The sequence below is a fragment of the Protomyctophum bolini genome (assembly GCF_963924005.1).
Source record: "Protomyctophum bolini genome assembly, chromosome: 22".
NCBI classification, from domain to species: domain Eukaryota; kingdom Metazoa; phylum Chordata; class Actinopteri; order Myctophiformes; family Myctophidae; genus Protomyctophum; species Protomyctophum bolini.
Genome location: NC_137883.1, coordinates 18388258 through 18403231, shown reverse-complemented (window position 1 = coordinate 18403231; position 14974 = coordinate 18388258). Strand labels below are relative to the sequence as shown.

Here is a 14974-nt window from a genome sequence, read left to right as displayed (position 1 = left end):
ATGTCTATTGTGTACAGAGGGAATGGATCGAAGTGCCAGAAAACAGGGACAGCGCAAGGATTTGCAGGGTTCCTCACTTAGAGTACCAAACTGACTGGATAGTTTGATTCAGCATCCCACTAATAGCCCCCCCCCCCTCTGACACACATGCACGCGCACGCACATTAACTGCTGCTGTTGCTATGACAACGCAGATCAGAGGGTTGAGTGTTGTGATGAGGCTGCCTGATTTTAGTTGTTGATTCAGCATCTCTTTCAGGATGGCAAAGTACTGCATTCATCCCAGCTCACTGTGTGGACGGTGGACGTGTGAGGGAATGTGCACGTGTGCCTGTGTGAATGGTGTGTGTAGTACTATGTGTGCATGAGAGAGAGAGAGAGAGAGAGAGAGAGAGAGAGAGAGAGAGAGAGAGAGAGAGAGAGAGAGGGATGGAGTGAGGGAGGGGACGGCAGAAAGAGAGAGGGAAGGGGGGAGAGTGAGAGAGAGAGGAAGGGGGAGTGTGTGCTGATGTGCAGTGGTCGCTGGGTGGAGGGATGGCCGCTCACGTTTGAACAGCCTTGACACTCAGAGGGAAAGTGAAGGAAGAAACCAGCCAAGGGAGAGGGGGGAAAGACGCAGTTTTTGCACCTCAGAGGGGACTAATATTTGTCGTCTGTGTGAGGGGCTATTACAATCAGAGCAGATTTAGCAATGCCTGCTGAAGTGAAAGAGGTAAGAATATATATATTTTCTTTACCTTTGAATGCCTCTAATATTTGCTTTTTTGCCCTACACCACAGAAAGCTCTAGCCCACAGCAGCTCTTTGCATTCCACCTCTGTCATGCTGCATGAAGGCACAGCACTACTCTTCTCTCACCACTGTTCGGTGCAATCTCCTTGTGCGTGTGTGTGTGTGTGTGTAGGGACGTACTGTACATATAGCATCTCTTACGTGTGTGTGTGTGTGTGTGTGTGTGTGTGTGTGTGTGTGTGTGTGTGTGTGTGTGTGTGTGTAAAAACCATAAGCTTTTAAGGAGGGTATTGATCATTGGTTGCATTATAAGCAGTGGCTGTGAGACAGGTTCATGTGCTGCATATTCTCTAACACACACAGCTCACCATATAGCCTTGGTGTGTCAGAGAGACATTAAATCTGACCATGCAGTATTTAACTGTTTGAGGACCAGAGGCTTCTATAACATACAGTAAAGGCTTCTATAACATACAGTAAAGGCTTCTATAACATACAGTAAAGGCTTCTATAACATACAGTAAAGGCTTCTACATACATTAAAGCCATAAAGAGAAAGGAGAGTCCAGGTTCTCAGAGGGGGAAAATAAATAGATACATTTGTTCTGTGCTGTATATTCGACTAATGTGTAGAGGCAACCGTACAGCTTAAATGTCTGAAATGAGAAGTATCTTTCATTTTAGATATCGCTTTTGGTTGCAATTAATGCACAGTATCTTCTCTAGATTGACACCTACTGTATCGATTCAATACCCTGATGGGGGGGGGGTTGCGGTCTGTTGTGACAGATTAGTGAATAATGTATTCTGATTTACTTCAGAGGCATGACTTCATGTTTTAGCATCCTATGGATATGGAGCCATTACGGTTTCAGCCACACTGCTCGAAACACATCATATATGTTATTGATAATTTATTCTAGACTTGTAAAAAGGATTTACCTTCCAGCTCTGTCTTACCTCTACAAGGGGGAGCATTATGCATCCAGCATTAAGTGAGATTTCATGTCCTTGAGATGGGCACTGAATCTAAACTCACTCTATATACCACCAGACTGTGAGCCTTTCAAAAATAAAGCAGCACTATTGGTCTTGATAGGAGAGTTGACTAGATTAGAACAAGCAGTATTAATTATGTCTTCTGCATCACCCCCAACATCTATACATTGCAACACATTTGTAAATCTAAAGCAGCAGCATGAGAGTGGGGCTGTTTACAGATGAAGCAGCAGAGAGCCTCAGCTTGTTACAGCCAGATGTACAGTACCTGTTCACTCTGAATGAGTGAATGAGTTGTGCGTTATTCAAATAAGGCCCTGGGGATCCCTGGAGCTTGAGCAAGACTCACTATCCCAGCCAAGAGCAAAACAGTTACTTAGCCAACTTACCATGGTTCTCCAATCCCTTAATTAAGCTGTGTGGTCCTGAAGAATAATACAAATACTGCCTAGTATCTGTCACTTTGGCACCACATAACTATGGTACCAATCATTTACCCATAGGTGCTACTGCTCATGTTAGGATCCTCTCTCAGTGTGTTCTGTGTGTTCGTTTGGTCCTCTCTCAACCAGGCCCATAGAAACTGGGCCTGGTTGAAAAACCAAGATTGCGTTTGATCAAGCTCTTGTACTAATGAGCCCGCGATGCTCTTTGGCTCCAGACTTACTACATTACAAGAATTGCAATGACTGCAGTGTTTGATGCGGGCGGCTGCCTTCAAAATGGGAATTTAGAGTTAATTTAACAACATTAATAGAGCAGATTAGAACAGAATACTGAATAATTATGTGGGATATTGCCTGTGCTTCAGTTCTGCGGTAGGATAAAACGAAGGATACATTTAGATTAGTTTAGATAAAAGTCTAAAAAAAAAAAAATTACTGTTTAAATAGTGGGGAATCAGTTTTAGAAATATGGAATATGAAGACTTGTCACAGCTGAGTGACATGACGTTCATGTCAAACCACATTCAGAACTACATGCCAGTGCCTGGGTGGTGCAGTGGTAAAGTGCCTGCCCACCACCACAGAGGTTGTGGGTTTGAATCCACCGTGGTACATCCGTCTATATATTAACACATTAGGCCTGAGAGGCCCTGTGTTTGGAGGAGGGATTAAGTTGGGCGGGGAAGGTGATATTTATGATTATCACTGCAAGTATTCCTAGGACGGGACGTGTTGGAGGAGTAGGACAAAGACTGTACATCTTCCCGGTGGGGGCTCCTCAGTCACTGTTAAGTGAGTCAGTAAGATATACGACACACAAATGTGACAGGATTTGACTGAGGGGCTGCCATCCTGCAGCCTCCAGCTTCTCACCAGATGAGATAAACATTTTTTCCCCCCATAACCATGGTATGCTTGTGTGTGTGTGTGTGTGTGTGTGTGTGTGTGTGTGTGTGTGTGTGTGTGTGTGTGTGTGTGTGTGTGTGTGTGCATGATCCCATACTTCTAGATATCTAGACATTGTCCCAACCATATCAATGTAAGTGCAAAAAAAGATCCTATAAGCTGCATGGCTGTCTCATCAGCATAACAATTATAAATGGAAAGAAACATCTCATTTGTCTCAGAGGATCGAGGACTGTGGACAGTTCAGAAACCTGTCTACTCTGCCTGTGTCTCAGAAGATCGAGGACTGTGGACAGTTCAGAAACCTGCATACCAGTGACATCATTGATGGGGATCCCAAGCTAATAGAAATGACAGGCTTTTTATTCCTGGAAAGTTAGCATGTTATAATGGAAGCTATTGATTCCAATCAAAGTTAGGAGGAATATATAAATGTCCAAAATGGGCAAATAAGGCATAAGTAACAGATGGACACTTCATTACAGGGGATATGGTGTGGATAGGGGATAGATATGGGCTTATGATCATCCACAATGCTAGATACAGCATGTACCGGTAGCTATGCCACTAGTATAGTGTGTGTGTGTGTGTGTGTGTGTGTGTGTGTGTGTGTGTGTGTGTGTGTGTGTGTGTGTGTGTGTGTGTGTGTGTGTGTGTGTGTGTGGCGCGTGCGTGCGTGCGTGCGAGAGAGAGCTGGCTCAATGGTGCTATATGTTATAAAGGACGTAGATTTAAATGCATAGCAAGGCTGGACTGTATAGCCTTGGTGCACCAATATAATTTTGTGTTGTTGATCATGTGCATGTGTGTAGTCAATAAAGCACAAGAAGCTTTAATTACAAAACGGACTCATCAATCGTGTTGGAAGGAAAGTAGCACCTAGCGTAGCACCCGGCGTGCAACTGTGACTTAACGACAAATCGTGGAACAATGTACTCACTGCTCTGCGTCTCATTGGTGGGCTATGGACAGTTCCGAAACCCGTCTACCAATGACATCATTGATAATGATGGGGATTCCAAGCTAATGGGAAATACCGTTTATTTATTCATAATACACACTTCAATGTCTCGGTTATAAGTTAGACATGAGCCCGCTCGTATTATACAAATAACCGGGGTTACTTTCGCAACCTATAGATTTCTCTTCCTGGAAACTTATGTTGAAATAGAAGCCATTAATCCAAAAAACAAAACAGTTTGAAAAGACCAAACTAGGCTACTGCTGATGTCACTGGCAGGCAGGTTTTTGAACTCCTCAGAGACTGAGTAGACAGAAATGATGCCATCTTGGTGCTCCGGTTTGTGCCCTGGCCTATGTGTCAAAGGGTCCCTGCGCAAGATACTTAACTACTCCCTATAAAATACAAAATCAGTAATACGGTATATTAATCCGATTCTGAAGTCTGATGGAATGGCTTCTAATACACAGGTATTTGTTTGCCTGGCTACAGCAGCGGTGTTTGTGTACCTACTTGATGATCTGCTCAGCCCTTGTTAGTTACACACGATTTTTGTGTTGATATTTGAGTGTTCACTGTAGTGTAGGGAGTGAAGCTCACCTCTGAGAATGTGGGCTGTAGTGCTTTGTGGTTGCAGGGCGGTGCAGATTCCATACCATTTAGTGCCGCTCTCAACGATGCAGTTGAAGAATGACCTGGGCTGGGATGGGGCGCTCAGTGGCTCACCCTGAATGTCTTCAGGCACCAGAAGCAGTAGAGGCATTGCTGAGACTTTTTCACCACGTGCACGGCATACGGAGGGACGGTGCGGGACAGTGAACCTGAAATGATAGAATTCAAAATATTTCAAAAAATATATTATATTAAAATACTTTGGGATTCACTTCCTAGCGGCGGACAGATGAACAGAAACACAGGAGCAAGAATTTGCCTTTCGCCTTCTGGAGATAATAAAAGGACTAACTGGCAAACTTATTTTGTGTAACTGGTCCTATAGAAAAATCTTCTAAGCTTGACACCAGAAAGTAATATAATGTGTGTGTGTGTGTGTGTGTGTGTGTGTGTGTGTGTGTGTGTGTGTGTGTGTGTGTGATTTAGGAGCAGAGCTCGGAGGGGCCTTGTCCCTTGCCTCTGCCCTTATCCCTAGATTCTAAAGAGGCAGCTCAGGACCACCCATCCACCAATGATGATCTGGACACGCCCACCTCCAACATCTCCATGGTGACCTCTGCCAATGACAGCTCAACAGAGACAGACACACCACAGCAGACAGACACAGAGGTTTGAGACTTTATCAGATTGAATGCATCGCTAGTATGCTGTTGGCATCATTCTTTTCTCTTCCTTCTGATTGGCTGAATGGCAGGAATCTTCTGCCAAAAAGGGGTCAGGTTCAAGTAACCTTGATAACAAGCTGCATTAGTTACTAGATTTTCAAGCCTAACATCATTACTTCGAATCTCACATAATGTGCTTCCTGTCACTCTTGTAATGTTTTACATGACTAATGATGACATAGGAACCCCCCCCCCCCCCCCCACAACACCCAACCTAAACTCTCTACCATTATTTGTGTCTCTAAATTTATTTTAGGCAACCTAAATTAAACACATTCAGATTCTATACACCCCTGGCTGTATACAACCTTCTGTTCTCAGCCCAAATGGAAACAGCAAATATATTGTCTTATCTTATTATTATCTTATCTATTTCCTGATGCATGCACAACAGTGTCTGTGCTTTATGTCTAAAGAGATAACAGTAATGTATTTTGTAGGGCGTATTTCTTCTTGCCAGGATTTATGAGCCATTATATGCTTTTAATATCAGACATCCATTAAAGAGTCCCATCGGTAACAAGATGTTTTATTTTTACTTAAACTGATTGCCAGAGAGTACTATGTGGGGAAAATGTGAAACGTCATTGTACTGTATTTCATAAGACTAATTTAGATCACTTGACAGTTGTTGTTTAATGGAAATCAATTGGTTTTGTTCAAAACAAGCAATGTTGTGAAAGAGTTAATGTCAAAATTCAGGCCATTGAATTAAGTGCAATTTACTGTACTCTACTCAACAATAGCTGGACCCCAGCTTGTCTCATCATGGTCCAATCTAAACTCATTTTCAACAGAACCCATTATTCATTGGCAGGCAAAAACAATTAATGATTTGCTGGTGGTGTACAAAGCCTAGAATATTGTGCTAGAATGAGGATGACATATGATTTCTAGGACAAATTAGTTCAGTGGCCTTTATGATTTAATGAAGGTAAAAGTTAACATTTAGATACAAAAGCATGTTTTGTCTCTCCAAGAAAACCAACAACTGTCTCGGATGTCTACTACAGAATTTGGGCTTGGTTCAAGGGAGTTGAGAATACTGGCACCAAGCAGCCTATGCCAATATATGCCCATATATGGTCATATACAGTATGGAGAACCGGTTGTGAAAAACTGCAGCTCTGACAGAGTTGCTCAGTCATATCATGCACATATGGGACTGACCGATTTCAAACTAGACGCACACATCAGTGAGGACTTGGTAATATGTTTGGGTGAGTTCAGGTTATGGTTACTAACTTACTGTTTCTAGTCAGAATACTTGAAGACTATGACATCATGGACTCCATATTTGGGCATCGCCGACCTGCAATTCTATATGGACCTGTCTGACTTATCTATTCAGTGATGCGGTTCAGTGATGCTCCTTGAAAGGTGGCTTTTATAAGTCAAAGGCCACACAAAAGGGTACCGGATTGTCTGCAATCATTCATTGCAAACTACACAGACAGCTAGCTTGTTAGCTTGGAAAAAATGTCTCTCTGTGCCAGCATGCAGCTCATTGTGCTGCTGGTATGCAGCCTGTCACTGCATGCTGCGATATTACAACATGACGACTGGATTGACCCATATGATATGCTCAACTACGATCCGACCACTAAAACCATGAGAAAACCCATAGAGGCATCAAACTATCCGAGTCTGCCAATAAATATAAGAGAATACATTCAGGACTACAATGAAGATGAGCTGCCAGTTTGTAACCACAAAGAGGAGATTTTGCGAAAGCAAGTTGAAGATCAGAAGAGGGAAATTGCATTTCTTCAAGAACAGCCCATGTGCACGCCAGTGTTCAAACGATTTCTCACCAGGCTCCTGAAGAAGATAGACAGAATTGGTGTGCCCAGTGACCTCAAGAACATAATATTTTATGACGCCACGGTGAGACTTTCCGCACAAGATGTGGTGGAGATTCTGAAGCTTCTGGGGGGTGAGGAGAGCTGGATATCAGAGGCGCTGGGCGATTCTATTGGCCAAATGTTGGTTGATCTCAAACCGCATGACTACAAATCCTGGAAGTGGCACTTTGAGGACACCTTTGGTGTGGAGATCAATACCGTCTTGAAGGTGTCCCTGTGTGTGATGGTCATAGTAGTCTCCTCACTGTTGTACTCTCCATCCTGGTGTTTATATATGGCAGTATTCAGGCTTCCCTGGCTGTGGAACAGCCCCAGCCCCCCCAGCTGACAGATGTGGGACACTACAGGCTAGTGGTCGGGGATGCCCCTCAGCACAGCAGACTGGACAGGGCCCATGTTCTCCAGATGACGACCAATAGATTGAGGGAGGAGCCGGCCAAGGAGCTTGTGGAGAATCTGCACTGGGCTGACCAACCCTTCAGCGAGGACTTGATCAATTTGGGGAAGATGGAGTGCCCTCCTGATGCAGAGCAGCCAGAGGGATCGAGGTTCTTTAGTCACTGACTCTCAAACTGAAGAAGACTCCGATCAGGAGGAAACATGGGAGGAGGTGGCAGAAGTAGTAGCAATAGCAACGTAGCGGATTAAGTGCGAGTCAAGAAGCAACGACTTTTTGCACCACAGAACCTCTCTCACTGGACAAGTTTCAGGCATACCGATCATACCGGAGCCTGAATCTCAGAATATATAACTAAAATGGCTGTACTTTATGGTACTTGCACTGATCTGTTGGTCTGTTTAGTACCACCTTGATAAAGAAATAAACTATATTTTGTTGCTTAAACTTACTCATTCATTGATTGCTTCTCAGGTCAAATATTGATATGCGATTAAATGCAATTATTTTTTATTAATTAATTACAAAACTACTACTTACTTTGATTTTTGAGTGGTGCAACCACTCCAAGGAACAGCAATGTCCGAGTTGCACCACTCGGTTCACACAGGTGGGATTTTTTTTAATTGAGTTTCAGCTCTACTTTGAATAATTGTTCTGATATTAGAGGGGACAGTGATTGAATTATGAGACCTAGGGACCCTATTTTCGTGCATGCCTTACCATAAACCTCTTTGCCTTTTTTTTTTTACTATTTTGAAAAACATTTGATACTTCAAATAGCCGATCTGCAGCGACATGTTGTGAGCTTGTAGATTGGCTATTTGAAGCATTTAAAAAAAGAAAAATTCAAAATAGAAAAAAAAACGTTTAGGGATAAGAAAATAGGGACCCAATTGTATAAGTTCTAATGTGTCTATTCTGTGTCTATTCTGTGATGATACAAAATATTTCTGCAAGTCAGATTATGTTGCGTTGCATTTAGAGCTATGTTACTCTCGACTTCCGCCACTCACATGAATGCAGACCAGCCTCTCGTCTTTAGCGTAAATCAAAACAAAGGCGGGTTGTGTCATTAGAAAGCCTACTTTCCTTAGTGGAAGCACCCCCCACCACACGTATAAATGGTACTTTTTGGCCAGAAAGGGATTTTCTTTCACCGGAGGAAAAATATTCTCTATGAGGCAATGCTATGGGCAATATCGGTAGAGGGTGCAGCGGAGTAACTAAAAGTATTTTTTTCCCCGGTGGAAACAAAATCCCCTTTTGGCCAAAAAGTACCGTTTATACGTGTGGTGGGGGGCTCAGAGTGCTCCCACTAAGGAAAATAGGCTTTCTAATGACACAACCCGCCTTTGTTTTGGTGAGTAGCAAAAACGTTCTTTTTATTTACGCTAAAGACTAGAGGTTGGTCTGCATTCATGCGAGCAGCTGAAGTCGAGAGTAACATAGCTCTAAATGCAACGCATTAGAGCTATGGACCAGAGCTAGGGCAAGCCCCCATATATGGTGCCCAGGTCTCATGACATCATGTGACATCGGAGATCCCTGATGTCATAGTAAATGCGACCTGCAGTTTCTACTTAGCCCATATATGGAGATCCCTGATGTCATCAATATTGGCCAGCAACTCTACATCTGACCTCAAGCTATTAGATATCCATATATAGATATATGTCAGAACCTGTTCTGACATTCCATACGTTGATCCTTCCCCATCCATCCTTCCTTCCTGCATTTGCGCTTTTTAAGTGCTCAAAACGCTTTACAATGGTCCATTTATTCATACATTGGGAGGCGAACAGTCGACGCCAACGTCCTCACTTCCCACATGCACACACCAATGGTGGCAAGCTACCATGTACCGAGTCATTGGAGTGAGACAACGTGGGGATCAGTGTCTTGCCCAAGGACACTTCGACATGTAGACAGGAGGAGCCGTGATTCGAACCGCTGACCCACGGATCATTGGACGACCTGCTCTACCTCCTGAGCCACAGTCGCCCCGTTATAACATGCGTGTCGTTTTTTTCTCTGCCGCGAACAACAGTTGCCTTCCCATTCTGTCCACAATTGTAAGGGGGTATAGGGATCATTATTCATCAAGTCATAACCTACTTACTGTCTGGCACACAGCAATGGGAAATGGACCCTTATTATGATATATTTTTTACACTCAAAATGACACTTTTGCTGTGTACCTTTGTACCTCCTTCTAGGACTCCAGAGCAGTGGAGCAGGAGTGCGAGCAGGTAGAAACTCCAGATACCGCTGGGCCGCTCAACCTCGAGATGTCTGACACGCCTGAAACACTTGAGACACCTGATACACTTGAAACACCTGAAACACCTGAAGCACCTGAAGCAACTGATACACCTGACACATGCCAGCCACCCTCTCAATTTGTTCCAGAAATCCCACCCGAGCAGTCCACGTCTGCAGCAAACAGCCAAGCCGCAGAGTCCCTTGCACCAACAACAACAACCAGTAGTACCACTGTCACTACACTCACCTGGCCAGTGGAGGCTCCGTCTGTGAACACAGAGGGCCAGAACAGCAGCCACTACAACGTTCCCGACAACTTCGGTGGCCTTGGAGGGGACATATGTCCAGGGTATGGAAGCCTGTCCCGAAATGGTCTCCCCAGCTACTGGCCCTCAAGAAACCTCCAGCCTGGGACTCACTACACCCTGCCCCTTCCTCCCAGGGACAACTATGGTCCTATGAGCCTCGGCAGCCAGGCTGAAGGTGAAGACCATGGGGAGCGAGGCATGGATGCCCAGGATGCTAAGACTGACCACCCGCCTGCCAGTTACGCAACACTGGGGGGCATCCACCAGTTTAGACCCATCACCACCTTGGAGCTTCTCAGGGAACCGTCCCGCACCAGGTAATTAGTGGGTAAAAGAGCCAATAGAGCAATAGCCATCATTTCACATTTTTTTACATAACCCAAAAGTGTAATTATCATAGGTTTTTTTCTCATCAAACAATACAATGGCCGTGTTAACTTCTCTGTGGTAGGTGTTTTGTTCAAGCATTTGATTCTCATTAAAGCAGTTAAGGACATTCAATTTGTGTCACGGTCACTGAAATATGGATAGGCTCTCCCTATAATGGGGTTACCTTTAACAAAGGCTAATGGTTTGCATTTTACAGACCATTGATTTTTGATGTGTGTAGGAAGCTGTCTCAGTACTGGAGGCATCTTCTGTACAGAGATGTTCAGTACTTACGATCACCATCCTCACACATTGAGATTAGACATGAGAAGGCTGTGAGGAAATATTTCTTTCAATAGTAATATATTTGTATTGGCCAGGTCTAATTTATACTGTATAGGCTAAGTTAAAGAATAAGAAACTATCTGTTTATCACCTCCAAGGAATTAAAATAAATGAAAACAAGGAGGCGGGAATGATTTAAATTAATAAACTGAAATTACACGTCGTGGGAGCATGGTAGTATACAGTACGTGTATGCGTGTGCATGTGTGTATGCATGCATGTGTAATCATGTGTGTGTGTCAATGTGTGAATTGTAAAAAGAAAAAAATAACAATTCTCCTGAAGCAATTTTCTCCAGTAGCAATTAAGTCACTCAAATAACATGCACATTAATATTCTATCCTTTTGCCGCAAAGGACCTGCAGTGATAATTATAAATATTATGCTTACTTAGTGGAGTATAAACTCCACTGTATGGCGGACCGGTGTTGCATGCCAGAAATAACCGACATAACGTGTCACGGATGCAAGTCATGCAACACGAAGTGGGACACTATCATGCGATGAAGTACAGTATATAATGGATTACACTCCGTAGCAGTACGGCCCAACAGAGATCTTTAGTTTGTCCCATGCAGCCAGCCTAGTGGGCAGGAGAGACAGATGGGCTGACGTTTAGGAGCAGGTGCTATCAATCATGAGATGGCAGCCTGCCACAAAGTCGATAAATAAGGAGGTTTCACTTGTTACTGCATGCCAGACGCTCTTTCCTCAACCCATATACAGTACAGTCACTACAGTGACTAAACTGTTCACAAAGGATATTGCCCATGCACTCTGGGATACAGTTTCATTCACTGGGCCTCTGTCTTTAATTGGGATATGTTAGATGACTAACATTGCATACATTAAATGATACCACTACTTGAACGGGGGGTTTGTGCTAATGTTAACAGTAATCTCCCTCGACTCCACCCTCATGCACACACATTTGCACATTGTCTGACACACACACACACACACACACACACACACACACACACACACACACACACACACACACACACACACACACACACACACACACACACACACACACACACACACACACACACACACACACACACACACACACACACACACACACACACACACACACACCTCTCTCTGTTTCTGCAGAGGTGGCTATGAAGACGCCATCATGCCCCAGGTGGATGCCAACTCAAACCCGTTCTACCAGACAGTGTCCCGGGCCCAGACTCTACAGTTCCCCCACAAACGCAGCAGCATGGTCAGCCTGGACAGTATCCGCAGAGACCCCCGGTGGCGAGACCCCAATCTGCGGGAGGTGATATCCATGCTCAGCCACCCCATGGACCCCGTCAAGTCCAACGCAGCTGCCTACCTGCAGCACCTGTGCTATGAGAACGACCGCATCAAACAGGAGGTCAGGCAGCTGATGGGGGTGCCAATACTGGTGGAGTTACTGGACCACCCCAAGCCCGAGGTCCACCGCAAGGCCTGCGGTGCCTTACGCAACATCTCCTACGGCAAGGACCACAACAACAAAGTGGCCATCAAGGTCTGTGAAGGTATCCCGGCCTTGGTGCGACTGCTTAGGAAGTCCAGCAGCATGGAGGTCAGAGAGCTGGTCACAGGTACAGACACGGATGTCTTCGCTGTGTTCCTATCAGCACATGCACACACGCACACAGACGCAGGCATGCACCTACACACACTTCTAGTTTTTCAATATTTTCTTATTTCACTATCTGATTAAGTTACTGTTAGTTACTCCAACAGATATTTTTGCTAATACGGTATGTTAGTATAATTATTGTTTGCTTGTCGTTACTGTAAATGAGGGTAACTGCAGTGTCCCTGGAGCATAAATAAAATGTCTTTATAGGAACGCTGTGGAATCTTTCCTCTCATGAGCCTCTGAAGATGAGCGTCATCAACCACGGTCTTCAGACTCTGACTGATGAAGTGGTCATACCACAGTCGGGCTGGAGGAGAGATCCTACTGAACACTGTAGACTCCAGGACACTGAGTGGACCACCGTCTTTAAGAACACTTCTGGATGTCTGAGGTAACCAAGAAACACAACACAATACAACAGCAAAGTCTGTCTTTATTGTGTCAAATTGTATTAAAACAATCTTTTAACGGTGAGATTTTACCCTCTTTCATCAGCAAGTCTTCCTCTAAGCTTTATTTTGTATAGCGGCTGACCCTCTCTATCTAACTATAAATGCACCAAGTGTGTGTACGTCTGTAAGTCTGAAATAACTCGAGAACCGTTCAACCCACCTACTTAAAAGTCGACACACCCGTTCCACACCCCCACAGGGAGTGCAGTGCCCGGTGTCGAGTTGGTCGGACCCACGGTTGTCCAGAACCGCCACAAAAGGCCTCTGCCTGGGCCACAGCTGACATCACAAGGCCTCTGCCTGGGCCAGACTCCATAATTGGGCATAAGTGCCTGGTGTCGGATCGGCCCTTATTTGTCATATCGGTATTGGCTTATATGCCAGTCTAACTGCAGAGCATTCACCCAATGCTCGCTCTGTATGTGCCTCGGCAGCCACGGTAATGGTGATGGCGTACCACGCATGCGCAAGCCGGTTATTATTATTACACTGTTGTGTTGTTGCTATATGAGTCTATGACAGAGCTGTAGTGTTCAATAAATGGAACTCGGTTTATAAAGTTACCAGTATTCCTTGGTCATTCTACACTAACCACAGATCCGACACAGGGGTATAAAATGTTTGGGCATGTCGCATGTGGAGTATGCTTTGGAGTTGCCCAAACTGAAAGTGCACATTGAGTGAGGAGTCTGCTATAAACACAACACCAGATATATAGCTGGATAGCTATAAACACAACACGAGATCACGACACTGGTATATCGGTATTCGGAATCGGTATCGACTAACACAGAAATTGAGGTATCGGGAACGGATCGGAAGCGAAAGAAATGCATCAGGACATCCTTGTGCTTTCATTTGAAATTCTACACTGTGAAGAACATTTTCAAATGAATCAATTAATTTTCAAACAAATCAATCAGTGATTCATTTCTCCCCCTTTATTCTCAACATACTTTCATATTTTCTTCGTATTATTGTTTTCTTTTTTTTCTTGTGAAGTGCCTCAAGATCTGTCTCAACAGCTAATAATCATAATCATAATAATCATCATCATCATCGATTATAATAATAATGCATCTTCCTGTTCTCTCAGCTTGCTAACAGAACTGGTTTCCCCAGGAATGTGAGTTCAGATGGGGCAGAGGCTCGACAGAGGCTGAGGCAGTGTGAGGGTCTGGTGGATGCTCTACTTCACGCTCTTCACTCAGCTGTGATCAACAAGGAGACTGACAACAAGGTTACTGAGGCACACTGCACATACTACACTAGACTGACAACAAGGTTACTGAGGCACACTGCACATACGTACTACACTAGACTGACAACAAGGTTACTGAGGCACACTGCACATACTACACTAGACTGACAACAAGGTTACCGAGGCACACTGCACATACTACACTAGACTGACAACAAGGTTACTGAAGCACACTGCACATACGTACTACACTAGACTGACAACAAGGTTACTGAGGCACACTGCACATACTACACTAGACTGACAACAAGGTTACTGAGGCACACTGCACATACTACACTAGACTGACAACAAGGTTACTGAGGCACACTGCACATACTACACTAGACTGACAACAAGGTTACTGAGGCACACTGCACATACTACACTAGACTGACAACAAGGTTACTGAGGCACACTGCACATACTACACTAGACTGACAACAAGGTTACTGAGGCACACTGCACATACTACACTAGACTGACAACAAGGTTACTGAGGCACACTGCACATACTACACTAGTCTGACTCTTATCTGAGGAAAAGTCAACCCAAGACCAATTTGAGAATATAACTTGAATCTGCTATTATAGAGAGAAATACCACGACTAAGCATTTTTTTGTATTTCCACAGAGACTTGATTTTAGCCATTGATGAGATGTCATTATGTGAGAGCATGATATTTAATTTATGTTGGCACAGAAAGGC

General features: G+C 44.1%; 1 protein-coding gene across 1 annotated transcript in view; it reads left to right on the top strand.

The window, feature by feature from the left end:
* Positions 1-606: 606 nt before the first annotated feature.
* The window catches only part of LOC308309688 (splicing regulator ARVCF-like), a 25359-nt gene continuing 10991 nt past the window's right edge, over positions 607-14974 (top strand). The window contains exons 1-6 of the mRNA XM_080755601.1: positions 607-712; positions 5143-5325; positions 9863-10533; positions 12050-12528; positions 12780-12963; positions 14147-14264. Coding sequence (XP_080611727.1) covers positions 692-712; positions 5143-5325; positions 9863-10533; positions 12050-12528; positions 12780-12963; positions 14147-14264 — 1656 coding nt within the window. The 5' untranslated portion in view covers positions 607-691. The remainder of the gene's footprint in view (positions 713-5142; positions 5326-9862; positions 10534-12049; positions 12529-12779; positions 12964-14146; positions 14265-14974) is intronic.